Here is a 27,364-nt window from a genome sequence, read left to right as displayed (position 1 = left end):
CGTGGAAGAGTTAACATTATTAGGATGGCTTCCTTCCCACATTCATGATTTGCGGGTTTTTGACGAGCACCCACAACCGACTCAACTGATTGACCCGATTCAGAATGTCCGTCGTTGTTCCTCCTGAAGCGAGTCGAGAGTGGGTTTGTTGCATTGAGTGCCGATCCATTCATGGCCTTTCAATGGTTCACGAACACCCGTCACTGGCTGGAGGCCCCTGCACACTCAAAGCTTCAGAAGGTTAAGTACTTGACCGGACACAAAACTCCTTCCTAGCGCATCAAGCTAGCCACATCCCGCAGGCTCAGTCCAAGGACTGCGTTCTTTCGAGGTTGCTTCCCCGGCCCTACGTACCCCTCCAACTACTGTCCTGCTGGGGCCTTGATGCGGAGAACAAAGGCTAGACAGGGTTCTTTTCGTTCGCGATAGCGGCGCAGATGATCTGTTTGCCATTGAGCGAGTCAGTCAAAACCCGGTGCAATTTCCTCTGGTACGTACTTCGGGCAGTCTTATCTTTGTTTTTGCTTTTTCCCGCCCAGCCTTATCAAGGTTCCTCCCCTGCCCCTTGCTTTGCCATTCTCCAGGATGGATGTGCCGGCCAAAACTGAGATAAATCGAGCCCAAAGCACCAAGAATACAGTGAAGCTTCATGAAGTGAGAGGGTCATCCGTCCTGCCGATGGCTTCAATTCAGGACGACGACGAGCGTCTTCTTGCTCGCATTGGGTATAAGCAGGTGTGTTTCCCTTGACCCAGAGAGTACGGGGGACTGTGGTTCTCGCGGGTACAGCCGCTAACCTTAAATTGCTCCGTGTCAACTCGAAGGAGCTCCGCCGGGAGTTTTCAAAATGGTCTACCGTGTCCTACGCCATCAGCATTTTGGGCGTACTAGGCTCGGTGCCTGCGACATTGGGTCAGCCTCTGACCGTCGGTGGTCCTGGTACGGCTGTCTGGTGCTGGTTGATCGGCTCTTGCATGGCCTTGTTGATCGGAAGTTCCGTCGCCGAATTGGTTTCTGCATATCCCACGGCTGGTGGTATGTTTCGAGGACTTCAAGAGAATGGAGGTAGCCGGCTCTCGACTGACAAAAATGATCAATAGGCATGTACTATGTTACAAAACATGTAGTTCCTTCCGATCATATGCCGCTTTTTGCATGGTCACAGGGATTCTGTAACCTTTTGGGGCAAACTGCCGGAGTCTCTTCAGTCGCCTATACGATTGCACAGATGTTGCTGGCGTGCATCAGCATGAACACGGCCTTCTCTGATGGTCAATATGCATATTCGCCGTAAGTTCTCAGCCTGAAATAATCATTATGGTTCTGACAAAAGGATAGCACGGCTCTCCATACGGTGATGGTGTCAATTGGCGTTCTTTTGGGGTTGGGAGTTATCTGCTCCTTGACCACCAAATCGTTGCATCGTATTGTTATTTGGTTTGCACCTATCAACAGTATGTTCACTCAATATTTGACGAATCTGCATTACGAACAACTGACCTTGATCAGTTGTTGCGACAATCTGCATTTGCTTTTTCCTCTTATATCTCACACCGGATAAGCAACCCGCATCCTGGGTGTTCTTCCACTTCACCGATGGTTCAGGTTGGGGTTCGAAGGTGTTTTCATTTTTCCTCGGCTTTCTGGCGGTAGCGTGGACCATGACAGACTACGATGGCACCACCCAGTCAGTATCTCCAAAGCCATCAGCCAGCGTGGCTACTTTCTGACACGTCATACAGTATGTCCGAAGAGACACATGATGCGGCGGTGCGGGGTCCTATTGCCATCCAGACAGCGGTCATTGTTTCTGGGGTATTTGGCTGGCTTTTGACCGTCTGCATGTGTTTCTGCTTGACAGACTTTGAAGGCATCATGAATTCGCCCACTGGCTTACCAGCGGCCCAAATTTTCTTCAATGCCGGGGGTCGGACAGGTGGAACTGCGATGTGGGCATGCGCTATTCTGGTTCAGCTATTCACTGGCTGCTCGGCTATGTTAGCTGATACCCGGATGGCATTCGCATTTGCTCGGGACGATGCACTTCCATGCTCTTCATTTTTGTCCAGAGTCAACAGCTATACTCACACACCGGTTAACGCAGTCTGGTTTGTGGTCTTTTTCAGCATCTCACTGAATTTGATCGCGATAGGGTCTACTGAAACAGCCCTGGCAATTTTCAGCGTCACCGCTCCTTGCCTTGACCTGTCCTATGCGTCCGTGGTTCTCGCTCATCAACTTCACAAGAAGAAAGTGAAGTTCATCGAGGGGCCTTTTACACTTGGACGGTGCGGTAAAGTGGTCAATTACGTTGCTGTGATCTGGGTTCTGTTCATCAGCACAATCCTACTTTTCCCATCACAGGTGCCGATTACGCCCGCGAATATGTACGCCTAGGTCATCTCTCAACTATGTTTCGTTTGCTGACAAGGGCATTAATAGGAACTACGCTTCTTGTGTTATTACCGGACTTGCAGTGATTGGTGGAATCTGGTGGATAGTTATTGCCAAGAGGTATGGCATATATTGCTCTATCCAAGTCGATGCAAATCATGAATGCTGATGGTTTCTCAGAAAATATACGGGTCCTCAAACCAACGATACTATAAACGAAATTCCCCAAGAGCCTCAAGAGGATTCTGAACAAGATATTGCAAATCTCCCCGACAGCAGTTTACCTTGAGAGTCAGGAGCCCGTCAAATTAATTAGATCTTGTTCTAGCCGCTGGGAGATGGCCAAGAGTATATATTGAGATCCCAGCATTGACAGAAGCAAATGTGGACGCAGCAGACATGTCTCGAGCGCATTCAGTTACGAATGTCAATGGAAGCAAATGATCAGAGTGATCTGGACAAAGACAAGATGTGTCTTGAAGATACCGTATTACCAAAGTTTACTTATCAATGATGATCCATTCATTCAATGGTCCATCCCGCGCTTCCCCCGCCATTCCTCGGGCTTTGTACCTTATCGGAAGCATCCTCGTGCGTGGTGGGGGGGGGGGGGGGGGGCCTCGGAGCTTGTTTCTTGTTGAAGTGTCATGATTCGCCGTTGTCGTTACAGATGTAGGCTGTTCTTATCGAAGCGGGTCACGAGGTTGACCCCACACGCGAGACTGTACCTCCAGTCTTCTCTATCATGCCTGAAATGTCATCTTGCCTGCTTTCCGACCGCGCGATGATGGAATTGAGTCGCTGATGATCCGATGAACATGGACCAACGGACACGGGCAGTCAGAGCGCAAGTCTGAGCCAATTTCGCCTTGTGAAGCTAATTGACCACTGACATCGAGACTTTAGATGCGACGAGTGCAGACGTTTGAAGGAGAAGTGCGAGGGAGGCACTCCCTGTAAAAGGTGTATCCACAGTCGACGGCGCTGCGAAATGAGCCAGCTTTCAAGGACTCGAAACTTCCGTCCTTATATTCCTGAGTGCGTTGCGCTGAGCAAGTTGGGCCCGAAAGGGGACGTGTGCTGACTTTCGTAGAACACGAATAGCCAAATCTGACTATCAGGAATTGATTGATCGCTCGAAATGTATGGAGCGCATATTGAAACGAACTATTCGCGGCATTAGGCTGGATACCAAAAGTCTTGCCCACCTGGCTGATACGCTTGACCATGACGGAGATAATGCGGGCGATGCTGAATCAGAACCAGCAGCCGAAGTCGAAGAGTTGGAGATGAACGATGAGGCGTGCACAATGGACCCAGTAGATGAAAAGACAACCCGTGAGCTCACTTTATCTGCCCCAGTGTTGTCTCATGCTGACGGATAGCTGTTTCACATTCCTCAGACTTTTCGGGCGAATTTTCATATTGGAACTTCTCAATGCGGCTCAAACAGCAAATCGAGCAGATGGGCGGCTTGGAGTGCCAGGTGCGTATCACTTACCATACCAAGTGAAGCAACAACTATTAAATCCTTCATTGACAATCGGTAGTCTCGCAAGGCCGACCACGCCTGGAATTTTCCCCGAGCCCATCATTTACAGCCCGGAAGAAGCCATCTATCGGCAGCCATGTCATGCTGTCCTCCGCGTCCAGTTGGCGAGTTTCTGGCGAGAGTCTTCTTCAAACACGTTGAGACACATTACTACCTGGTTGAAAAGGTCTGGCTCAGTGACAAGATGAGTATACTCTACGACGACCCCAGCAAGTTCACCACCAAAGGTGGAGAGGTGGTCCTCAGTATTCTTCTCACGGTATTCGCCATTGGATCTCAATATGCACATCTCGAGTCCTCTTCGAAAGCTCCAAAGGAGCAGCATGAACAGAGTCTGTCAGAAGAGGACATTGGGGCGACCTTTTATCAACAAGCAATTCGATTGTTGCCAGAGATCATCGAGCTCTCTTCTCTCGAAAGCGTCCAAGCATGTCTTCTTTTTGGCTATTATGCATTACCGGTGGATACATCAGGACTGGGGTATATCTACGTCAATCTTGCGATTCGACTTGCAATGCAGAATGGTATGCACCGGAAATGTGCAAGCGGTGCATTCAGTGCGGCCATAGTGGAGACGCGTAACCGGGTATGGTGGACGGCATACCTTCTGGAACGGTCAGTTGTTTCATTTTATTTTGAGTCTTTCGACTAATTCGGAAATAGAAAAATATCCATTTTTCACGGACGGCCCCTCTCAATATGCAGGAAAGATGTCGACGCCTTGTTGCCAGCTTATCGTGCTGAACAGGACTCCAGTGACACACAGACATGTGTGGCTCGGGCTGAAGCCTCTATTCGACTAATCGATTACCTTGAGGAGCTATTCATCAATGTGTATGTCGGCTGAAGGTTTTTGAATCGCGGTTAGAATGCTCACATATTTACAGAAATTCTCTTCGGAGCTGCGACAAGTCGCAGATCCCGAACACCATTTCGCATCTGCTTGCCAGCAAGGACTCATTGAAGGTATGGTGGGAGTCACTGCCCAGGGATCTGACAACCACTGCTTTACAGCCACTGCACCAACTACGCTCCGTTATACACTTTCAACTAGAATACTGTCTGGTGAGAATGTTCATCGGAAGGCCGTTTCTCCTCAAACGAGAAGGTCAAGAATCAACGTATACCTCACCCGCGGAATCTGAAACCACCCCAGCAAGTGAACGTCGGTCGTCCGACAATGTACGACTGAAAAATACATTGAGCCGCAAAACCTTGGTTGAGGACTGTATCAAGGCAGCCACAGATGCGCTAAGCATTCTGCAAGATCTGCGAGACAGCACGGGCCTCGCCAGAGCGTCATACATCGAGTACAGCGCCTGTCGGGCGTCGCTTCTTGTGTTGATAGCTTACTCTATTCAACAATCTTCAGAAAGATATCGAAATTTGCTTCTCAAAGGGCTTGACATGATCCGAGAGATGTCTGCGGCAGGCGAGTCTGCTCGGTCGGAAGTCTACTTGATCGAGACTTTGGAGCGTGCGCTTGCTCGTCTGCACGCTGGTGTGCAGCATGCCCAGCAAGCTGACAACGCTACATCCTGGCTTTCCATGTCAGGATACGAAGCTTTCAAGCATTGGGGGACAAACATACGAGAAGACATTGCTCATGGAGGTACGAGCCTTGAAAGGACACCGACCTCGTCAGGGCCAGCTATTAGCGAAAGACCCTATCCAAATGCGTATCACACGCATGCTCAATCATTCGGGCAACCATCGGACATGCATTTGAATCATGCAATCCTACCAATATCAGATCAGGAAATGAGTATGATCTTTGACATTGATCCCATTATGGACATATCATTCTTTGGAGCCGAGAATGTTTCTCCCTCGTCGACATGGCCTACTTGGACCGAGGCGCAAGTTCTCGAGCAATTTCTTACGAATTCAGATTCCGGGCCAAGCACAGGAGTTGATTCGACTCAGGTACCCTGATGGCCAATCTAGCATTTTTGTACCAGAATACTGCAATGACCACTGTATTTCATCGATGGTGTTCTAATTTGATGCAGCAATGATCATATCCGCCATCGCGGGAAGAGAATCCGCAGTCACTTCCAAATTCACGTCGAAAATCTCAGCGCAAGATTCCTTTTCGTAAACCGTGCAGTAGGCACCCCGGAAGCCGACCTTCACAGCTGCTGTCACATCCCACATGTGCGCAGCAGCAAACCACTTGACGTCTCGATCACCAAATTGCGCCAAAGCAGGTCTATAAGCAGCCAGAGCCGGCTTTGCCACGCCGGCTGTATCGCAACTAATAAAGTTCTCGAGCGGCATATCGACCCCGCCGCGCTCAAAGTATCCACGCACGCGCTTAGTATCGCCGGTTGTCAGGCACCAGACCGTGAAACCCGAATCTCGCAATTTTGCAAAGCACTCCTTTGCCCCAGGGCGCAACTCTAGCTCGGAGTATCCTTGGGTACATTGATCGCGCTCCGCTTCAGTGGCGAACGAGCGGGGATCCTCCACGCCCATCATGTATAAGGTGCGGAAGAAGAGTGCCAGCATGATTTCTTTGTACGGTTTGTAGCGTTCAGATATGGAGAGGAAGGTGAATTCGAGTTCCGCGGCCGTCATCCAAGTGAAGCCGAAGGATCGGGCCGTGATGTTGTGTTTCAAGAGACGTTGACCGATGACTTTGTCGATGCCGTTGTAGAATGCATCGAAGGAGACACACGTACCCACTACATCGAAGACGACATGTTTTTCGACAGGCATGATGGGCTAGTCAAGGGCTAACAGTTCGGTTTGCGAATAAATCCACGAGAAATTCGAGATCGATATAAAGCCGGATGTTTTTCCAGAAGGTAATACTCCGCGTCGGCGAGGATAGCAAGTGGTCTCGAAGAGGGTTCCGAATAAAGAATCAAACGAAGAATCTCTGGCTAAGTACCAAAACTCACAGCTTCAACAAGGATGCCACAATTCGACCAACTTCAAAACCCGAGACAAACGGTCATTTTCCTCATCAACCGTGATATGGCATTTCTATTATCAACTGTTCCCAGATGTTGATACAAGTCTGAGGCATTGGAGTAAGTTCCATGCATACAGTACTTCCACCTTCCCCGCACCGGAATCTCTCCGATATCTTATCGACGGGTGGAGAAAGTGGAGAACCCGTCGACTATTCTCTTTTCAGAAGGTCCGGTCCGGTGGTCCGGTGCGATCGCGCTTGTGTTGCTTGAGTTCTTACCAAGTTGTCGGACTTGGAATTGAGTTTCGAGATAAGATACGCATGTCTGTTCTCCTGAAAACATGGGTTCTTGTCGGATATCTGTTCGTCTATCCCGATTTCGGTCTGTCTCACGTGAGAAGCTCAATGCAAGGCAGGTGTCTTTTACTTGGGACAAGATATCCGGCGTTCTGACCGCACTGACTCAGTCTACCTGTCTAACCGTGACGATGTTCGGGTCTAGGAGAGAGTGGTGCTTATACTCGGAACTTTGCCGTGTGTCGGCGGCAGAGGCCATTCCACAACCTTAGGTCAATCACTGAGAGCGTGTCCCCGACGAGGAGAACAGCTCCTTCATTTTAACAATGGAGTTTCACATAGACTACCTTATCAATGTTGATGCAGGGAATTGCTCGAAAAGATCAAATGTAATTAGATTGGTATATACAATGATCATGACCAGAGAATGTTCAGCCGCCGAAGTCCACGCTTAGGCTTCGGTTCGGGTTCAGGATTGTGGCGATAATGCTCAATGAAAGGCCGGATGGGAATTTCATTCAAAGGAATGATCTTGGTCTTTTTCCAGAACTTATAGCCAAAGTAAACAATGATGATGAAGGGCAAATTGAAATATGAAGAGATGAATGTTTCTGAACTCCAGTGGCCTTTCATGAAGGTGGAATACCCCCCGGTAAGGAAGAGAAGAACGAACACCACCAGGGAGATCCAGCTGCCGTAGGGCTGGAATGGGGCTGCCCACGGCAGTTCCTTGTGTCGGTCGATTCCCTGCTTCTTGCATCCGTACAGAAAACGCAGGTAAACGATTAGAATGACGATCCAGTTGACAATCGTGCTTATGGAAACGAGGTCCTGAAGCCACTGGAAGGCTAAAGCAGCACCACCGGACAGACTCATGAAGCCCAGAGCCATGAAGACTCCGTAGAAGGCGACTGCGACGTATGGAATCGAGAAGCGATTGAGTCGCTTGAAGACTGCGGGCGCGTGGCCTTGAACGGCCATACCATACAAGATCCGTGAGCCACCAAGCATGTTGGAGTTGCCCGACGACCATGCAGAAGTCAGGATCACTGCATTGATGATTGAAGGGACAACCTTGATACCGGCAGTCTGTGCAGCAATGACAAATGGAGACTGAGCCGCGGTACCGGTGGATCTGAGAAGCTCAGAGTTGGCTGAGCACACAATCAACCCAACCATAAAAATTGTGATGACGTAGAACAAAAGAATTCGAACAAAGATGCGCCTTGCGGCCATGGGAATTGATTGTCGGGGATATCTGGTTTCCGCTGCGGCAACGGTGATGTTTTCAATGCCGGAGTATGCGTAGAGAGCATTGCTGAAAGTGGTCCAGAAGCCCAGGAAGCGCCCAAGTGAGCCGGGAATATCGAGATACTGGACAAAAGGCCCATATGGAGCTTTCCAGTATTCAAATCCAATGGCCTTGTGGTCGGGGCCGCCACCGCAGGTGATGACCAAGGCCATGATATTGATGCCAATGACCAACATGATCTTGAGAATGGAGAACCCGAATTCGAGCTCCCCATAGACTCGAACAAATACCAATGCCGTGAGGACCATGACGAGACCGAAGACAACGACCCAGATGGCGCTACTGACAGTGATCCAGAATTCAACAATCACAGCGCATGCGACCAGTTCTGACGGGATTGAGGTTGCGTATGAATAGACCTGATTCCAGCCATTGGCGAATGCTAGAGACTCGTCCACAAAGACTGCAGCGTAACGAATGACACCACCGTTGAGGGGAGCTAAGGATCCCATCTCGCCGACGCCGAATACCACGCTTGACACCGTGGCGCCAATGATGGAATAGGCAAGAAAGGCGCCGAGTGGACCGGCAGAAGCAATGGCTCGACCTGAACTGAGGAACAGCCCTGTTCCGACGGTGCCAGCTAGGGCAATCATCTGGATATGGCGTTGATGGAGCCCTTGTCGAAACTCATGGACTTCCTCCAGCTGCCCGGCAGCATTCTCCACGTCTTCTTCTTTGGTCATCTGGGCGTCGTAGCTGGGAATCTTCTCTTTGAGAGAGGCGGCACGAATAGGCTGTCCATCCGCCATGTTGAAATGTGATTGAATGCCCAAGAGTTTAGGCAGTGAGGCACTGCTCAGGGAGTTGCGAGGAGATCTTGACCGTATTTAATAGACAAGCTCCACAGTCTCTTTGTATACAATTGTGTCCCGAGCGCAAGTCTATGGGGGTTGACAAAAGGTCGGGCACCAATCAAGCCAACTCAATAGTAAGAGTCTCAGCGAGCAAATGTCATCGACAATCGCTCGATAATGGTTGGTCTCAGGAAGCCGGGATCATACCTACCGGTCTGATAGTCGCAGCACCATCGAGGAATGGCCCCTCGCAACGGGATATGTTTAAACCAAGCCGACAGGACAACAGGCGATGCTTGCGCCGTGCACGTACCACAGTATGTCCAGCAATGCGAGTCACTAAGAAGGAAGATAAGCTTTCAATACATTCGCTGCCAAACGGGGCAGGGCCGGTCCGGTTGAGCAGCACAGGGCGATGATCGGCCACCTGCATAAGTCGAAGGTGGGGGAAAGGAGGGGACACAGTGGGTACCGGATCGCTAAGAGCAGTCAACAGTCAACAATATTCAAATGACAAGATGGCACATGCAACGTACGCACCAACGCTCCGGTTCCCGGACTACTCAAAACGGCAGTCTGTATCAGATGGCAGCTCTTCACTACTACACCGAAACACCGAATGGCCACGCGATAAGAGTCGACTGGATGTGAATTCCCGTGAACCTAAAATCATCTCTGGGTCGGCTACTGCGAGGCGGCGCCTCCTAATCCCGGCCGGCTTGCTTGGTCGGCACAAATCAACTCGAGATATAAACACCAGTAGATGTACGAGAATAGAAAGTGGATAAACAAAAAGCAAAGTTGATCAAATCAAATGATTAGAAGTTCAAAAACGTCTGCGGCAGAGGTTGATCAGCTACCCCTCACTTCCAATTCCATGCCGCTCCGGTTTGTCAGCTATCAGGTACTACCTTAAACAATAGGGCCTATATAACAATCCTGGGTGTACAGACCAAACAGATAAGGTTGCTGACGCGACACGACAGCCTACTTCTCAACTTCTCGATAACGCTTGATCTCAGAGATCTCAATTTGATTGCCTTCAAAGATTGAAAGGTCTCCAAGATGCCTGCCCGAACGCAAGAATTGCCCATTCGAGCTGACAACTCGTCTGCTGCGGCATCTCCCATTGCGGGGACATCAAAATGTCTTCCTTCTCATATGCCAGGAGAGACGTTTTGGCAGACATCACGACACCATCTGCACGATCACCGGTCAAGTGAAGAGCTCCCAAGCCATAGTGACATTGTCATTATTGGCGCAGGATATGCAGGTGTCGCCACTGCGTACCATTTGGTCAAAGACCATCCCAGCTTGAACAAATCAATCACTATATTGGAAGCCCGTGGAGCTTGCTCGGGGGCTACTGGACGGAACGGAGGACATGCCAGACCTGACTTTTACGGTCATATTCCCACGTATATGGATCGTGCAGGTGCAGAGGCTGGGGCTGAGATTGCCGAATTTGAGATCCGGAATCTTCGGGCCCTGAAGAAAACAATCGAGCAAGAGAAGATCGACTGTGACTTCACTTTGACTCGTTCAATTGATGTCTGGTGCAATGCGGACTCTGCATCAAAGGCCAAGGCCGTGTATGACAGAATGACCGCCGAAGGGCTGGAGTACATGGAAGATGTTGCATTCTACACAGGGAACGAGGTAGAGGGTGTAAGTTGCTCGATTTCAGCAAGAGACGGCGATTTGGGGTGTGGAGAAAGACAAATAATGGCTAATACTTTCCCCTACTAGATCTGCGGTGTCAAAGACGCCAAGGCCTGTGCCAGCTTCACGGCCGGCACAATGTGGCCCTACAAGTTCATTATGCGTCTTGTAGAGTTGATCGTTGACGCTGGCGTGAACCTTCACACTCATACACCCGCCACGTCAGTAAGCCCTGACGGTGAGGGCGGCTTCATCATCGACACGCCACGGGGGAAAATGCATGCGAACAAAGTCGTCTATGCCAACAATGCTTACGTCTCCGGTATTCTGCCACAATACAAGAAGAATATTGTTCCGTGTAAAGGCATATGCTGCCGAATCACGGTCCCGGAGGGGGTGACAGCACCTCTTCTCAACAACTCTTACATCAACCGAACAGAAGACAACGTTCTCTCATATCTCATTCCTCGAGCGGACGGCAGCATCATCGTTGGTGGTGCTGCTGCCATCTTCAAGAAGCATGAAGATCAGTGGTACGACAATGTGGATGACAGTGTTCTCATTGATTCCGCAAAGGATTATTATAACAACTACATGCAAAGAACCTATCGCGGGTGGGAAAATACTGCAGCAAAGATCGACCAAATCTGGACAGGCGTGATGGGATACTCATATGACTCGAACCCTCACATCGGCGCGGTGCCTGGCGAAAAGGACCAGTACATTCTCGCCGGCTTTAACGGCCATGGCATGCCAGTTATCTGGCTGTCAGCAAAGGAGCTGGCGCAGATGATTGTGAATGACATTCCATTTGAGAAGACAACGATGCCTCGGCTGTTCCAAACCTCTCAGTTCCGGATTGATCGAGCTTTGAATGGAAAACCTGAAGATGGGGACATCCTTGGTTCTGGGAAATTTGCTGCAACCAAACCATGAAAAAGATTCACAGAAAGCACATGTTCGAGATCAAGCCAAGAAGAATGAAATTGAACACCAAGTTTTACAGACATTCAGTATCCATGGAAGTGTGTAGTGTGGTGAGATCGATAGATCCAGGCGGAACTCATTTCATTTTCCGATTGCTCACATGCAGTTTTGATCACGTCTTGATGTGGGCCTTGTGTGATTTCCGATGTAGTTGAGCTCGTATTGTGATATAGGTACATTGCATCTTACTTCTAGTTCCCTGAGACCACAGCTAGACCTTCGTAGATCTTCTTCTTCACGGCCAGGAAGCTTCCAGCACTGCGGCCCATCGCTGCCTGATTCGTAGCTGCTTGAGCAGCCGCCTCAACTTCGATCCGGCCAGTGCCCGACTTGCGCACCGCAACGGATTTGTCGATGAGAAGGGTGCCTTCGCCTCGAAATTCTGCGGTGTGCCCGGCCGCTTGCATGAGCTTCCGAAGATCAGCAAGTCGGAGGTCGCCGACGTGGAGGGGGCGAGCCATTGATCTCGTTCCAGCTGCCATGCTGACGGGCAATGTGTCAAGCAGAGGAACAAGGTCTGATTTTTCGACAACTCTATCATCAGTGCCAGTGAAGGGGACACCAGCGGATGGGACCTCTGAAGACACCGCTGCATCATCCTCTGTCAGCTTGATCTTCTTCCCAGCAGGATCAGCATCAGTAATTTGACCATCTGCTAGACTTTCAGCTGCGCGAAGCTGGGCGGTGAGAGCCACGACGCCGAGGCTCCGAACATGCTGCCAATGTAGACGTCTCACCAGGCTGTTACTCAATTTAACAGTCCAAGCATTGGTATCAACACTAGCATCGATGCCTTCTCCGTTGGCTGGAGTGAAGATAATTGCGGCAGCGTCCTCGTGCATATCGGAAAAACCAGGGCTTGCCTTTACTGTGAGCAGCTTTTTGCACTCTTCAGCCAGAGCCAAAGTTTCACCCTTCATGCCGCCAACCAGGATCAATTTTTGCGGCTGAATCAAGGGGATCAACATCTCCAAGCTCCGCTTATCATGCAGACCCATGAAATCAACAAAGGCGAGACGAGCATGGATGATAATTGTCTCTTTGCGATAAAGAGCTTTTGCGGGCCCTTCAAACGACTGTGCATCGGTCTCGTCTTCCGACGACCCCTCCAGTTCAGCTGCTTCGCCCTCCGATGCAAGACTCAGTTCATCCTCGGCACCATTCTGGTCGCGAACGGGGTGCTGGCGCTTTCGGGAACCCGCATGATCATTCGACTGTCGAGCACCAGAGCCAGCGGCTTCATCCCATCGCCGCTTCTGTCCCGGTCGAGTATTCGCCTCGGACCGTCTTTGCTGCATGTCGATCTCCTCGCGCTCCTCCGCACGAAGATACTCTTCTGGCCGAATAAACTCTCCATACTCGTCGCCTCTTTTGCGTGAAGTGACATACGGGAACATACGCTCGCGACCCTTCTTGCCTCGCACATCGTAATCGTAAACGTTTTTGCGCCGCAACAGTATGTTAATACCGAGGTCTTCATCCGTCAAGGCTAACTTGCTGCGATTTGAGTGTGCCAGAGTGGTTGAAAAGTTCAGGACTTTACCTTGTTGCTCGGAGTCGGACTCCTCGGAGGAAGTGGAGCTGGACCGATCATCTAGTGCGTCTGCGACATTCTCCAGATTCTCCTGTCCTCGGGCTTGAGACGTATCTTGGAGTTGACGCTTGGTTGCCAGATACTGCTGATAGAGCAATTGATCTCTCGCTTCGAGAGGTACACGCTGCACCTCTGTCCACGTCAGCTCCCTCCCGCCACTGTGTACCTGCTCCAGCAATTCTCCATCTGGTCCTTGCTCGAGCGCAACTCCATCTTTCCTTTCCTCATACCACTGCCATATCATGGCCCCGAGCGAGCATGAAGTTGCGGGGTCCTTGCTCTCTCCTGACGTCTCTTTGCGGAATGACTCGGTCAAGAGGATCAAGTTGTTAGGGCCATCTGCGATTTGCCGAAGGGACTCCTTGGAGAATCCCCAGGCCAGGGAGGTGTCAGAGGCGAGGATAACCTTGGGCCCTTCCTGAGCAAGGATTTTTTCGAGACGCTTCTTGCGTTCGACTGTTCTGAGATGTTTAAATGTAAAGGGACCAACGCCTTTACCGGCTCCCTTATCCTGTCCTTGCCCGCCGGCCTTTTGGCCTGTCGCACCATCAACACCTTCTGCCGCCTCGAACTCCCGAACAATATTTTCGTCCATCCACTCAAGCATACTTCTGGCGAGTCGCATGGTTGTGTTCACCTTTTTACCCGCCAAGTAGAGGCCCGCGCCTTTGAGAACATCCCCTTTGTCATCACTCGATGCAGCGCGCCAGGCGTGCTCCAGTGCGTAAGCCAACTCGAGAACACGTGAGCTCGTGTCAGTTGGAATAAGGACGGTACCGCCCTTTGCCAAACTGCTCCGGATCATGTCAAGGAGCAGATCGTCCCTCTTCCTCCGACCACCAGACACTGCTAGCTTGCTAGCTCCCTTCGTACTGCAGATCAGAGCGGTCGGTTTCCGCAGCTGCTCTATGACTTCTGTGCCGCTTGCTCCTGAGCCACCAAACCACGCAGCTCCAGCCACGACACTTTCTCGGGCCTGATTCCAATCCACAGCATAGACAATTGACTCCATCCCATGTTGGATGTGCCATATCGTTCCTCCGACCGTGTGTCCGGCATTGTAGGCGGTAAGGGTGAGGCCGTCAAGAGGCGGCGAGAAGGGTGACGGAAGAGGTTGGTGAGGTTGCGAGTATTTCAGAGGTTGAATAAGTGAGAAGTATCTGGCGATTTCTTCGGTTGTAGGCGCTTGCAGTAGGATCCGACCTGAGCTACCTGTTGCTTCGGCGTTTTGGTGTGACTCGGCAGTCGAGCCAACCACTGAAGATGCTGATGATGCGCCCGGCTCTGAGATTGAAGAACTTGATAGAAAGGTTGCTGCCAGTGGCGATGACGCGTACAGGTCTTGCAAGCAAGTGCGACCAAATGCGATGACAGGACTTGTCGCATAGATCGGGATCTGGGTGAATTGAGGAAAGGTTCGACAGCAGTGGACTAGAGCGCCGATATGAGCTGGAGTTGCATGCGTGAGGAGAATCAGTGAAAGTGTAGGGATATGCCTGGTTACAGCATTTCAATTAGCTCGCGAAATCCAAGGGCATGTTCTGCCGAATGACGAGTGTTTACTTCTCAAGCTCTGCTAAATCCCGAGTATCAAAAGAATCATCCCAGCCAACGTCAATTAGGATCTTGATGCCACCGTCTAGCTCAAGAATAGACTGCGATGCCCTGGAGTCGGAGGATTGCGCCCCAAGCAATGGGGTGAAGGTGAACATCGCGCCTCTCTCCAGCTCAGGAATAGAAGCAAACGCAAGTGACGAAACGAAACCTCGTGGTTTGCGCGACTGAGCCGAAAAGCATGAATGTCAAATCAAAGTGAGCTCATATTCTCATGGTGCGAGCCGAATCACGTCCTGGTGAGCAGATTTAAAGTGTCTTAGACTTCAATCTTGCAATTGAAGCTATCGAAGTCGCTCTCCGAAATGCCGCTCTATCGCCTGGCATTATTGTCAATTGAACTCGCGGTGTGTTTGTTTTGTTTGTCACCCCAAAATCTGGGTCACGGGATCCAGCCCAGATCCTCATACCTAAACATCGGTACATCCATGTGCCCTCTTACATGTCGAACCAGGCATATACAGACTAGCGTTAAAGCCTAGACTTTCTACTGAGAAGCAGAAATGTTTAAAACATTGTTCAAGGGGCAATAATAAACAAATTGAACAAATACCCTCACGAACGCCCACCCATCCAGTACACCTAATTCACCTCGATAGTGATATCTCGGAGCGGTTGATTAGGAGTAGATCTGACTTGGCCATCACAAGTCTTTGCCTACAATGGAACCATAAGGCGAATGATTCTTGAAGATGCGAGCGGTTCTTCTTCGCTTCTTGTCTCTGTCATTCAGCGCTCTCATTCTCAACGCTGCGAAAGGTCTTGTCGTGGTGGGAGACTGGGAATATTTCGCACTGACAGTCGCCGATACCTCTGCTGGCATTCGAGCTCCTGCCCATGATCGAATCTGACGGAAATTCTCCGTGGAAGGGAAGTGTCTCTGACGGGTAGCATCGTCCTCCACAATCTCTGTGCACATTTGGAAGTATTCGGAAGCCTCGTCCCTCTTCCGTCCATCACCGCCCAAGATCTTGGCGAGTTCATTCACAGTGTGAGATTTAGCACTGTCATGCTTTGGCTGACGATTTGGTTCTTGTATGTTTTCCTGAATGAGGCCTTCATTGTTCCCTTGGAGAGCGACCTGCTGCTGCATATCTGGCATTTGTGGAAGTTTGTCTGCTGCGCGAAGGTGTTAGCTTAGTACTGATCGGATTTTAGGTAAGGTAGCCCATGGTCTTACCTGGTCTAACCTGCACTTTCATCTCGGGTAGTTCTGAAAAGAAACCAAAGTCAACAACAGCTTGATAACACACAGCTCTAGATATGGGCCTTATGCACAGGCGTCCTCGAAAGCTACCAGCTGCTGAAGCGACGAGACTCGGAGAAAGTAGGGTTCGGTTCTGACTTACTGGGCACTGGGTTAAAGTTTGTTGCAAGTAATGCTTGCGGTACTGGTCTTGGAACAGGATCAAGTGACTGGTCTTGGTGATCCGGATGCCCGAGGGTCCCCTTCATGTTGCGTTTCATCATGGAAAAGAGCTGCGTGTATTTAGTGTCTTCTTGCGGAAGCTCTTCCTCATGTGGTCTCCAACCGAGCTGTGGGCGATCAAATATGGTATCTTCAACTGGTGAGTGACTGAGCTCCAGAAATTGACTTGCTACAGATCGAATCTGTTCCACAAGTCGTCCTTGAGTTACAGGTCTTTCAGTATTACGTCGTGGCGCGGGGGGCAACGGGTTGGCGACGTTGGCGACAGCACTTCCGTGTTGCTCTCTGCACATGACCTGCAAGTCGTAAGAAGTCGAAGGGCATCTCAATGCCTTAGCAAGTTCGTCATTCGCCCAGCTTTCAAGCTCCTGCCTGGTGAGACCACCCCATGCAGAAGTCGGACCAGGTTCAAATACCCATTTGAGGCCTGCAAGACCGGCATTTGGATCATAGGCCCGGACAGGTATGCCTGGAGGAATGCCAGGTATAACTGTCTGACCTGGATGGGTTCGAATGAGATTTTGCTCGAGATCCCTGCCAGGTTCCTGGTTATCGATGCAGGTGATCCACCGCGGATATGCTGCAATGAGTCCAAAGGAAATCTTCGGGCCACTCAATGGCAATTCGCTGGCGGGATGGCGGTCCTCTGTAGGCTGAAGAGGTGTCGCTTTTTCTGGCGACTTGAGTGCCACCAATACCCGCGGCGAGGCTGCTTGTGGTTGACCCTTCGGTTTCTCATTGTCCTTTGGTGCATCTGCATTCTCCGCCTTTTCGTTCAATTGTGTGTTGGCAATGGCATCTGGTTTGTTTGGCTTTCCGCGCTTTGTCGGCACTTTCTTCGTCTGCAGCTTTTTCACCCGAGTCTTTTTCTGAGTGTCTTTGCCCACTTTTGCTCCTGTGTTGGCTTTCATCAGCGCAGCCGCCGTCATGGATCGCGTCTGCCGTCGAGGCATGTTGGCAAGTTGAAGGAAATGGCTTCGATGAAATATATCTGGACGAACTTGCCGACACTATCACGTCTCCAACGATGAGCAATTTGATCACAGCCGTGTATGCACACGAGATACCGCTGCTGACTTGTTGGTCTGAAAAGTTGGAGGAATGACACCGAGGGAATCATTCTGCTTAACATCATCGATGTGACGAGTTATCGAACAAAGAGCCAGAGCCGATATTGCGCGTGTTAGTTCTCGCGATGAGTTTAAAATAGATTCTTTGTTACGATCAGCGCCCCGACCAAGGTTTTGATTCACCAAGTTCTCAGCCACAGCGGAAGGAGGCTTTTTTTTTTCTTTGTACTTTGTTCTTTAACAGGCCACTTGCTTTCTCCAGTACCGGGATCAGGCGCGAGTCGAGCACAGCCGTGTTGCAGAATGTCTCAAATGGAATGTGGACATGTCGGATCAATGAGTGGGGAAGATCACTCGAGTACGAGTCTTTGTCAAGAAGGATAATCTCGGAATTCAAAAGCGAGATTGGGGTTGAACGTTGTTCGAAAGAAGCTTTAGTACAGGCTGATCTCATGAAAGGAGGAACACTACTAGGACGTTCTTAGCATTCTTGCTGGGCTACGTGGCTGCCCAGCATCATCCACTGTAGCGGGAGAGCGCCACCTCAGTACATCTTCCAAGAGGGCGATACTAGTTGTGATGCCAGGACCTGTTGGAACTAGACCACGAATTTTGTTCTCGGCCAAACATGAACAAACAATTTGGGTTTCACAGCGGGACTACCAAGCTTCTTCCCCATCGTTAGAATATTAGGATACACAGAATTTCAAGATTTCCATCGTACAAAGAAGCAAAGTTTTAGATAAGGACGAAGCTTCCGGATAGAATTCCGTGACAAACACCAAGGTAGCCCGCAATGAAGTCTTGAGAAGATCTTCACCACTCGCGAACTTTTTTTCGCTTCACATTCGTAAGTGATTAACAAAGCCTAGACTTTCCAGGCTCGGGTTAATTTGCAATCACTGCCAGTATCGGGGCTCGTCGAACACGTGGTACCTATGACCACGGACACCCTGGCCGCGGAAGAGCGCTGGGAAGCGACGACCAACGGGGACTTGATCCTCAGAAACACGAACGTCTTCTTCCGGCTCGGGCTCCCCGATAACGAATTTTCCAACCTGTCGCACGATTAGTTTTCATTTCAAGGAGACTATGCCGCGAAGGACATAAGAACACTACTTACCTGAATCTCAGTGTCGGTGATCGTGTCACGACTGATACGAGCATAACCAGTACGCTTCAACCTCTTGTAGAGGATATACTCGCACCAGCGATCCCAATCGCTGGCGTCGATATCCTTCATGCCGCTCAGTTCACTGACGTAGGTATTGTAGTTGCCCTCCAGCGGCTTGGTGACCAGGTAGCTAAGCAAAATGAGTGGACGAGGAGAAGATCCCATCAGCTTAGACAAGTACTCGGTTTGCAGACGGCGGTCCTCGGGATCTTCCTCCTGACCCGAGTGGAAAACAACAACGTCGATCATCTCGCCGTACATGTCCAAAGTCGCATGAATAGCCGGGGCCAACTCGCCAACCGGGGAGGGAAGAAGATGGTGAGTGGAATTAACAATGGGGAACTTGGACAGCAGCGCCGAGCCCCAGGTGTGCTTGTTAGGACCGGGGCCGAAGTCAACGTAGTAACCAAGATCTTCGGCAATGTATTGGGTGACATCCTTGTTACCCATGATGATGCGCTGGTTGTCAGACTCAAGGAAGCCGATCACATCTAGCTCAAGTTCACCAAGCACATCCCGCATACGGCGCTCAGCGGCCCACATGTTGTTGTCAAGTCCAAAGTGAACAGTCCAGATGCCAGCAGTGACAACCTTGTCTTCCTTATGGTGGGGAAGGTAGTCGTTGGTTGGGAAGCGCAGGTAGGCGATGGAGACAGACAACAATTGGAGAGCGGCCAGGACATAGACATAGTAGGAACGCTGACGCTTGCTGTTGGGGCTCAAGGGTTTCCTGCGGGTTTTGCGGCTCGAGTTCGAGGTAGCAGCAGAGAAAACGCCGGCTCCAATGGCGAGCATAGTTGTCATCATCAGCCAGTCAGTATGTTCACGCACAAGAGGACCACCTGGAACGAAAGCGTACGCAACCACCCAGACGTGGAAGAGCAAAAGGAAGACATAAAGCAGGAAGCCAATGCCAAAGGTGCTAGCAGGACCGTGGCGAACACAGGAGCTGATGAGGACTGGAGCCACGGCCATGATATAGAAAGCAAGGAAAAGACCGCCATAGAATCCGGTCCAATGATGATAGTAGGTCAGAAGCGCCGCACCAACAGAGCCCAGACCGTAAGCAGTCCAGGTTCCAGCGATCGCAGGGTTGAAGACGCCATAGACAAGGCCAGCGCCCATAGCAAAAATAGTGACGGCACCGTGGGGCACAGCAATCGGTCCACGGACAGGGTAACCCTCCCAGACCCAAGAGATCATGGTGCTAGAATCAGTCAAGAGAGAGACAATCATGAACATCAAACCTCCAAACCCAAAACCAGCCAAGACAGCAGAGCCCTTCTTGCCACCGGAAGGCAGGTAGTCACCACCGCTGGTAGTTCCAGGGCGCTGGGAGCGCAGAACGGCGAAGATAGCCAGGAAGAGACCAATCTTGTTCCAGCCTCCGTTATCACCATGCATAATGGGCCACAGGGGGTTGTTCGTCGCGCAGGCGAACTTGGCAATGGTAGACATGATCAATCCAATACCCCAGGCCAAAATGCGGGACTCCAACCGAGGTGCATTGGCTCGCTCCGCGAAGAAAGTAGCAGTCCATGCCGTGCAAGTCACGGCCAGCGAGAAGGTGGTCACGAACAGACGGTTGGCAGGATCTTGGAAATTGTAGGCCAAAAGCCCGGATAGCGAAATCAGGTGAAGCAGGCGCAAGTTTCGAATTGCAAGCTGCCTCAAGGAGGGAATGACCAGGAAGAATGGGGAAATAACAGCCGTGATGGCTACCTCGTAGCCGGAAATTCCCATGTGCCAAAGCGGGAAATCTGCTAAAGTTAAAAACCATCCGGTCATAGGAGTTGCGGTTGTTGAGGTCGGAAAAATCATCACTTACACCACACTAGCACCGGCAGACCAGTGACAACGGTCCAGAAAACGAACTGGTACTTGTGGTCAGAAATCGAAGAAACTTAGAATGGGTGACTAGTATACGTACCCCATTGTACACATCCGCAGCAGCGTCAACAATCTCAGTCCAGAAAAAGCCTTCGCCAAAGGTGTTGCCCACGACTTTGCCCTTCCTGTACTACTGGTTAGTCTCCATATTGGCCGAAGAATAATCCTACATTGGATCGCACGCACTCCTTTTCGAGGACACTGTCTGCAGTGGTTTTCAGTTGACTAAAGGAAATCAACAGTAAATTTAGAGACGTATTTCATTTATCATTGCCAGATGAAACTTGTGGCATTATACATTTGTGCTAGGTGTCATTTTGGAAGCCAAGGTACATACCCTCTGCTCATTCCCTTGGTATCCCGGACGACAATCTCAAATCCTTCGAAGTCGAGCACAGTAATGGCGTCAAATCCGACGTCGAATAGAATAAGGGACCACTCGAAGAAAGCGTACCGCGTGTATGCTAAAGAAAAGCGACATCAAGTTAGAATCTAACGGAGCAGAATACTTTGAACTTCGAAGGGTTCATCTGCACTTTGCACATACCTCCCGCGACCTTGTGAACCTTGTGTTGGATGAAGTAATAGATCAAGGGAACCAAGGTTCCAAAGAACAGCCCAGCCATAATCTTGCGATACTTCACGGCCCGTCGGTTGTTGGGGCTGAGCGCAAGACAGCCAAGTGTCCATGGTAGAGTTGCGACCAGATAGGAGATCATGAAGATATCGTGCCAGTCGTGGTCGTCGGTAGAGGTGACATAGGTCCATCCTCCACAAGTCAGGGTTCGAAAGATGCCAACGCCAGCGACGATCTTCGGCAAAGTCGAGTTAGGGCGTGCAGTGAGCACGTACCACAGGAAGACGAGGGCGAAACGAGGACCCGAGGTCATGGCGATGAAGACCTGGAAGAAAGATCGCTCGGGATATCGATCACCAATTGTTGCGGAAACTGAAGGGAACCATTCATCGGGGTAGCCATAGTGCTCGTTCTGAACGATCTTGTGATAGTGCAGTAGACAGCCAACAATCAATGCGCTCAGAAACGCAGCGTACGCGAGAACGGTGTGAGTCCACGATACCCATTTGCCGTTGATCTAGTGAGCCAACTCAGTCAGCATCTCGCGAACAACCCGATCGATGGGTCGAGTCACGTACGGCAACCACCGCGTCACCATCTTTGAATCTAGGTGCCATTGCGGCGGGGAGGGAGGTTCCGATCACTGCCCCCGTAATAAACCAGCCTGTGCAAGTAAATTTGAAACGAGTGTGGAGAATCGAAAGCAAAGAGAATGGCGAGGTATACAGAGTAGAGACCCCTGAAGAAATGAAAACAATCGGATGCGCTCGGTGCTCCCAAGGTGACCTTGACAGGTTGGCCTCAGTTGCTAACCGTATATGGTTTAGCGCGGTTGAGGTGGTCGGTGCTTTGGTCGATGCGGGATGCCGATAACTTTTTTTTCCTCTCCCCAAGATATCACAACGTCAACCATGTCCGCCGCTACTGATAAGGCTCGATTCTTCCTCGAGCAGTCGGTGCCCGAGCTCAGGGAATATGAGCGCAAGAAGATCTTCACCAAAGTAGGTTTTGGTCACTGATCCTGAGCGATGGGGGAGAGTTCGCGTTGTTTTTGGCCTTGGTTCCTGACATTATTCCAGGAGGAAATCACCTCCATAATCAAGAAACGTTCCGACTTTGAGCACAAGCTCAACGCGCGCGGCGCAGCTCCTATCGACTTTGTGCGCTACTTTGAATACGAACTGAACCTTGACACATTGCGAAAGAAGCGAGTGAAACGATTGGGTATCCGCGCAGTCGGACACAGCGGTCAACGGCGCATTTACTTCATTCTCGAACGAGCGACGCGCAAATTCCACGGCGATCTCAATCTGTGGATCCAATACATTGAATTTGCTCGGAAACAAAAGGCAAACAAGAAGCTTTCCATTATCTTCACGGATGCTCTCCGATTCCACCCGACTAGCGCCGAACTATGGGTCTATGCCGCCAAGTATGCGCTGGACGACCACGCCGACATGTCGCAGGCCCGCAGCTATATGCAACGTGGCCTCCGATTCTGCAAGAACTCAAGGAAACTGTGGATTCAATATGCCAAGTTGGAGCTGATCTATATTGCCAAGCTGGTTGCACGTCAACGGATTCTGGGGTTGGACGAGGAGCGGCCGGTGCCGATCGAGGCGGCCAACAACGACATGGGTGGTGACATGGTTGCACTGCCAGCCATCACGGACGAAGATGTCAATCCCACGAGGAACGATGAAGAGGTCGATCAGCAAGCCTTGTCAAACTTGAACTCCACCCCGGCGCTTACTGGTGCGATCCCCCTCGCCATCTTCGATGCTGCTATGAAACATTTCCACCACGACGATCGCTTCGGAGCTGAGTTCTTCGACATGGTCTTGGAATTCAACGAGACTCCCTGTTTCCACAAAATTGAAGAACACGTGGTCGACACTTTGAAGACTCACCAACCGACGAGCCCTCGCGCACAAGTCTGTTATATCAAGCTGCCCACTGCTGGTGTTGATGTCACCTCTGCTGCATTCCCACGGGCTTTCGGTACATCTCTTGCCCGTCTCAAAGAAACGGCAATGACCCAAGACCTGGCTCGGGAGGTGGTGGCCTGGCTGCAACCGCTTGTGACTGTTGACAACCTCGATCCTGCATTGAAGAAGGTTTTCGAGGCTACCATTCGATCTGCAGAACGCTCGTTGGTCCAGTGATTCCAAGCCCCAAAACGTGATGTCTTCATCCATCTCATGTTTTTCCAGGCGTTTGTTGGGCATTTTTCTTTTCCACACATCATGGCGTTTCGTGGTTGAAAGTGAAATCAGGGGAGGTTTGGACAAGAGAATCGTTTGCTCGAGATATATACATATTTTCTTGTTTATAATACAAGGGCCCCTGCCGTCAATTGCGGCGCAATTGACGGCCTTTTTTTTCTTGAATTATCTCCCGGAGCAAATTTCCTTTGTTGATCAGTCATCGTATTTTCCACCTCGACGATTGCTCTTTTTACTACTGTGGAACTTTTTGGTTTTCAGCCGGGATTCATTCTGAGCACGTTGCCTGTCCGGGATCCGTTAGAGTTGCGTCCACTAGAAAAGGTAAGTGCGCGGGAGGGGGACACCATTGTTCCCAAAGAGGAGATCCAGTAGAACAAGCGGGGGTTCTGGCAGTCTTGGGGTGGGCCTACAATTTAGTCACGCGGTCCTTTTGAACCTGAGAAGTCACCCCGGGAATGGTGTCCCTTGCCGAGCTGATGAGAAGCTGATTCAGTTTCGCATAACATGCGTCCACGTTGGTTGACTGCTGCCTCGACTCATCCGACTGAATGACCAGCGCCTGCGACCGCTCGGTGGCATAGCGCGAGGCACGAAGCTGGGGATGTAACAGAGGCGGCACCAGAGGGAACAATGCGGACAGCGGTACTTTGAGAGTGGCTTTTGAATTGACCCTGTTTCCCATGTTCGAGATCGCCATCCCGTCTGGTCAGCCTACGAGGTAATCATCACAGTCATATACAAACACATTCCTGATGGCACCGAGGGAGCAGTGTGATGGGAGCAAGTGCAGGTGGATCAGGGCTTGCACCGACTTATTCACGTTTTGACCGCCAGGACCGCTCGACCGGCTGAAGGAGATCTGGCCGAGCTGGCGGGGAATGGACTGCGCGCCGGACTGGAAGGCTTTCAGCCACGTTCGGGCTAGCTCGACGTCCTGAGGGTCGAGAGGGTCAGATGACCTCGCGGATGCAAATTTTGCTGCCTGTCCTCCGACTCGAGGCACACTTGGGCGTGCGAAAACGAGAGACGGTGTGTCGCGCCACCCAGCACGCGTATACCACTGTGGTCGGAGCCGCATTTGGCGGGAGTCCTGTGGAAGACACGAAAAAAAAAAAAAAAAAAAAAAGAAGGGGGGGGGGTGAACAATTGAGGTCTGCGTGTGTATTCAGTATTCACAGTCTCAAGCTACTGCTATGCCGCGCTGCCGGAGAGGAGGACAAATGGATGCCTCAGGTGGAGGTAGATCAAGTGACGGGGACAACGTGGTGGAACTGCCAGCGTCGTTGATCTGGATCGTCCAGGGCGAACTGCAAACTGCAAACTGCAAAGAGTGGCAGCAGGCTGGTAGCACGGCTTGCCAAGGATAAAACGTGGAGGGGGAGTTTGTCCGATTTTGGACGACGGCTTTTGAGAGGAAGGTCTGGGCCGAAATGGACCGCGGGGGGCTAGAACCCGTTGGGTTCGGAGGCCCATGAGGCGTGGCAGAACCGGCCGAGTCGAGTCGTACGAACTACGAACTGTATTACTGTAGTAGTAGTACTGTAGTAGTAGTACTGTAGTAGTAGTACTGTAGTAGTAGCAGTGTAGTAGTAGTAGTAGTAGTAGTAGTAGTAGTAGTAGTAGTAGTAGTAGTAGTAGTAGTAGTAGTGTTGTCGCTATGATGAAGCTGGAACTTGGGATAGGTTAATTTTCGGCGAAAAGACCGCAGAACTTCCAACAGATACTACTGTGAAATGTACATGGTGCTTCCAGTTTACACTGCTGAGTGTTTGAATTTTTATAAGATACGGTACCTATCACACTCCGACAGTACCCAGGACGCACTAGAGTAACCGGCTTGTGTTTACATTCGAGTGTGTTCAGTATTATACCTGGCTATTAGTAGAAGCGCATGGGCCAGATGAGATCTTGTACAATAGACAATTACTACCTACTAGTAGATACTAGATCCTAGATAGTAGATACTAGATACTAGATACTAGATACTAGATACTAGATACTAGATACTAGATACTAGATACTAGATACTAGATACTAGATACTAGAGACTAGAGACTAGATACTAATGGTAGATTACTATGGAGTACGGAGATACCTACATAGTGATACTACCTGGGTCGTAATGGTAGTAAGTAACTAGGTATAGTAGGAAAGACCCTAAAACATACTTGCCGACCGCAAACTCGCAGGCTCAGCGGAGCATGGAACAGATGACAGACATCTGCCAGACATTGGAAGTACCTCCACCACAGAAAATAGAACACAATTGCATCCCATGGTGGCCACGGAATTGGAACCCCAACGACAACGGCTGCGATGGATCCAGAATATCCCGAACCTCAGCGAGCCGCCATTGCATGATCGTTGAAACAAGCATTCGGCACAGAGACAAAACCTGGCTGACAGACGCCGCCTGGAGAGAACCCTTTCCAAGGTGCGGTCGTGACTCATGGACTCTCGCTGCCGGACGCTGCAGCTGGTTGCTGAATTGGAGAGCACTGGCCTGAGACTCGGTGGACTGAGACTCGAAACCCGAGCTCACGGTGCAAGTGGAGAGAGTGAAGGGAGCGCGTAGGACCCGGAACCGGGTTTCCTGGTGAGTTCCGGTCTGCCATTGGCGGGATGAGCAACGACACGGGCGCAGACCTTCATGGCAGGACAAGACCGAGACTGGGAAGTTGGCACCACACAGGCACACACTGACGGATCTGCGTGAGGGTGGACGGTTGGGCTGGAGAGGCCAACAGGTTCAAGGATGTGAGACATGCGGTTGCCTTCCATGACATGGGAATGTTGTCTATGGCAATAGGTTGATAACTGAGATCCTGGGAAAATATACTGTAGACATCACTCATGGTCATACTCCCGCCATACTCGATTCCCCTGACCGGGGGATTCGGTAAGCGTGCTTCTCATATTTTGGTCGTGATGAATGCAGTTAGTTAGTGACCTTGGTAGGTATGTCGGCGTCCTTTTGAATATCATCTCTATCGACGAGATAACTGGATCGGACAATTCCTTCCAAAAGACTTTGCCCTGGACACTTGGCTCTCTGCAGATAGACAAAGTGCATCCAAGATTGTGTCGAGGGACTGGCGATAAGGTGGGTAAGCAATTCGTCTTGATTCACTGACACGTCTATATCCAGCCACTGTTACCCCAAGGTCGACTTGATAATACAGCATCTGAGCAGTGAGCAGTGAGCACACCGACTCCTAGTCGTAGTACAATGGTTGTAACTTTAAAACTTGTCAGTGGGAAGTGGTACCCTACAAAACAAGCTACGTAATAAGCACACCTCGTGTACGAACTACGAACCGATCACACACTTAGCGTCGGAAGACAGGGTCTAGTCACGAGTCAGTCGTTCTTGATCTAGTTTGCTGGTTTACCAGTTTGCTAGTTTACTAGTTCGTAGTCACAGACGTCCATGTCCGTACTCGCCGTGCTTAAAGTACAACCCAATCCCATACAGCCTCCGCCCCTCACTGGCCCGACGGGAACGCTGGCTCCACTCTGATTTCATCCTCTTTTCTCTTCGTCTTATCTTCTTGGGAGAGTGGTATCGTCCTCCCCTCTTTCTTCACCTTTCTCTTCTTCCACCCATCTTGTTCACTCCCACTGCGACACTCTCTTGCTCGTCCTCACTCTGCGTCGAACGCTCGATATCTTCGCTCTGACGCTCCATAACCCTCCCCACCCCGGACTTTTCTACTCTCCAAATCTCGGCCCTTGTCCGGCCAACCCTGAGTTCTGATATTGCGTTCCGGGCCCCATAACAGTAGTGAAGGAAACTAGTCCAAAAATATTCTTTTTTTTCCCTTGATCGCCCCACTTGAGCTTGCGTTGACAAAATCATTCACCATT

General features: G+C 50.6%; 11 protein-coding genes across 11 annotated transcripts; 4 read left to right on the top strand and 7 right to left on the bottom strand.

Annotated features, from left to right (window-relative positions):
* Window positions 1-585: 585 nt before the first annotated feature.
* N7539_001751 (uncharacterized protein) lies at window positions 586-2,683 on the top strand (the record flags this gene model as incomplete). The annotated part of the gene is made up of 8 exons (XM_056931354.1): window positions 586-735; window positions 825-1,035; window positions 1,101-1,290; window positions 1,339-1,454; window positions 1,510-1,687; window positions 1,743-2,387; window positions 2,443-2,514; window positions 2,575-2,683. 8 exons carry the CDS (start codon window positions 586-588, stop codon window positions 2,681-2,683), a joined length of 1,671 nt encoding a protein of 556 aa, XP_056793385.1.
* A 618-nt stretch (window positions 2,684-3,301) lies between these two features.
* N7539_001750 (transcription factor domain-containing protein) lies at window positions 3,302-5,881 on the top strand (the record flags this gene model as incomplete). Its single annotated transcript, XM_056931353.1, has 6 exons — window positions 3,302-3,432; window positions 3,488-3,732; window positions 3,798-3,880; window positions 3,945-4,561; window positions 4,610-4,780; window positions 4,834-5,881. Coding segments are annotated over 6 exons (2,295 nt in total), but the record flags the coding sequence as incomplete, so codon positions are not given.
* Window positions 5,882-5,944: 63 nt separating this feature from the next.
* On the bottom strand, window positions 5,945-6,667 carry N7539_001749 (putative 2-haloalkanoic acid dehalogenase; the record flags this gene model as incomplete). The annotated part of the gene is made up of 1 exon (XM_056931352.1): window positions 5,945-6,667. The coding sequence occupies one exon, from the start codon at window positions 6,665-6,667 to the stop codon at window positions 5,945-5,947; it is 723 nt and encodes a 240-aa protein (XP_056793383.1).
* A 910-nt stretch (window positions 6,668-7,577) lies between these two features.
* On the bottom strand, window positions 7,578-9,227 carry N7539_001748 (aromatic amino acid and leucine permease; the record flags this gene model as incomplete). Its single annotated transcript, XM_056931351.1, has 1 exon — window positions 7,578-9,227. One exon carries the CDS (start codon window positions 9,225-9,227, stop codon window positions 7,578-7,580), a length of 1,650 nt encoding a protein of 549 aa, XP_056793382.1.
* Window positions 9,228-10,337: 1,110 nt separating this feature from the next.
* On the top strand, window positions 10,338-11,870 carry N7539_001747 (NAD(P)/FAD-dependent oxidoreductase; the record flags this gene model as incomplete). Its single annotated transcript, XM_056931350.1, has 2 exons — window positions 10,338-10,940; window positions 11,022-11,870. 2 exons carry the CDS (start codon window positions 10,338-10,340, stop codon window positions 11,868-11,870), a joined length of 1,452 nt encoding a protein of 483 aa, XP_056793381.1.
* Window positions 11,871-12,112: 242 nt separating this feature from the next.
* On the bottom strand, window positions 12,113-15,227 carry N7539_001746 (cleavage polyadenylation factor subunit CFT2; the record flags this gene model as incomplete). Its single annotated transcript, XM_056931349.1, has 2 exons — window positions 12,113-15,011; window positions 15,079-15,227. 2 exons carry the CDS (start codon window positions 15,225-15,227, stop codon window positions 12,113-12,115), a joined length of 3,048 nt encoding a protein of 1,015 aa, XP_056793380.1.
* A 1,195-nt stretch (window positions 15,228-16,422) lies between these two features.
* N7539_001745 (uncharacterized protein) lies at window positions 16,423-17,511 on the bottom strand (the record flags this gene model as incomplete). The annotated part of the gene is made up of 1 exon (XM_056931348.1): window positions 16,423-17,511. The coding sequence occupies one exon, from the start codon at window positions 17,509-17,511 to the stop codon at window positions 16,423-16,425; it is 1,089 nt and encodes a 362-aa protein (XP_056793379.1).
* A 1,016-nt stretch (window positions 17,512-18,527) lies between these two features.
* On the bottom strand, window positions 18,528-21,886 carry N7539_001744 (uncharacterized protein; the record flags this gene model as incomplete). Its single annotated transcript, XM_056931347.1, has 8 exons — window positions 18,528-18,686; window positions 18,752-20,562; window positions 20,631-20,676; window positions 20,733-20,817; window positions 20,879-20,917; window positions 21,030-21,156; window positions 21,240-21,786; window positions 21,848-21,886. The coding sequence occupies 8 exons, from the start codon at window positions 21,884-21,886 to the stop codon at window positions 18,528-18,530; spliced, it is 2,853 nt and encodes a 950-aa protein (XP_056793378.1).
* A 294-nt stretch (window positions 21,887-22,180) lies between these two features.
* N7539_001743 (snoRNA-binding rRNA-processing protein UTP6) lies at window positions 22,181-23,434 on the top strand (the record flags this gene model as incomplete). The annotated part of the gene is made up of 2 exons (XM_056931346.1): window positions 22,181-22,270; window positions 22,349-23,434. The coding sequence occupies 2 exons, from the start codon at window positions 22,181-22,183 to the stop codon at window positions 23,432-23,434; spliced, it is 1,176 nt and encodes a 391-aa protein (XP_056793377.1).
* Window positions 23,435-23,903: 469 nt separating this feature from the next.
* On the bottom strand, window positions 23,904-24,575 carry N7539_001742 (peptidyl-tRNA hydrolase domain protein; the record flags this gene model as incomplete). Its single annotated transcript, XM_056931345.1, has 2 exons — window positions 23,904-24,168; window positions 24,241-24,575. 2 exons carry the CDS (start codon window positions 24,573-24,575, stop codon window positions 23,904-23,906), a joined length of 600 nt encoding a protein of 199 aa, XP_056793376.1.
* Window positions 24,576-24,942: 367 nt separating this feature from the next.
* Window positions 24,943-26,413, bottom strand: N7539_001741 (uncharacterized protein; the record flags this gene model as incomplete). Its single annotated transcript, XM_056931344.1, has 3 exons — window positions 24,943-25,152; window positions 25,902-26,205; window positions 26,361-26,413. The coding sequence occupies 3 exons, from the start codon at window positions 26,411-26,413 to the stop codon at window positions 24,943-24,945; spliced, it is 567 nt and encodes a 188-aa protein (XP_056793375.1).
* Window positions 26,414-27,364: the final 951 nt, after the last annotated feature.

The sequence above is a fragment of the Penicillium diatomitis genome (assembly GCF_028827545.1).
Source record: "Penicillium diatomitis strain IBT 30728 chromosome Unknown utg000002l_segment0_segment0, whole genome shotgun sequence".
NCBI classification, from domain to species: domain Eukaryota; kingdom Fungi; phylum Ascomycota; class Eurotiomycetes; order Eurotiales; family Aspergillaceae; genus Penicillium; species Penicillium diatomitis.
The sequence above is the reverse complement of the archived record's forward strand: the minus strand, read 5'-3'. Positions and strand labels throughout refer to the sequence as shown.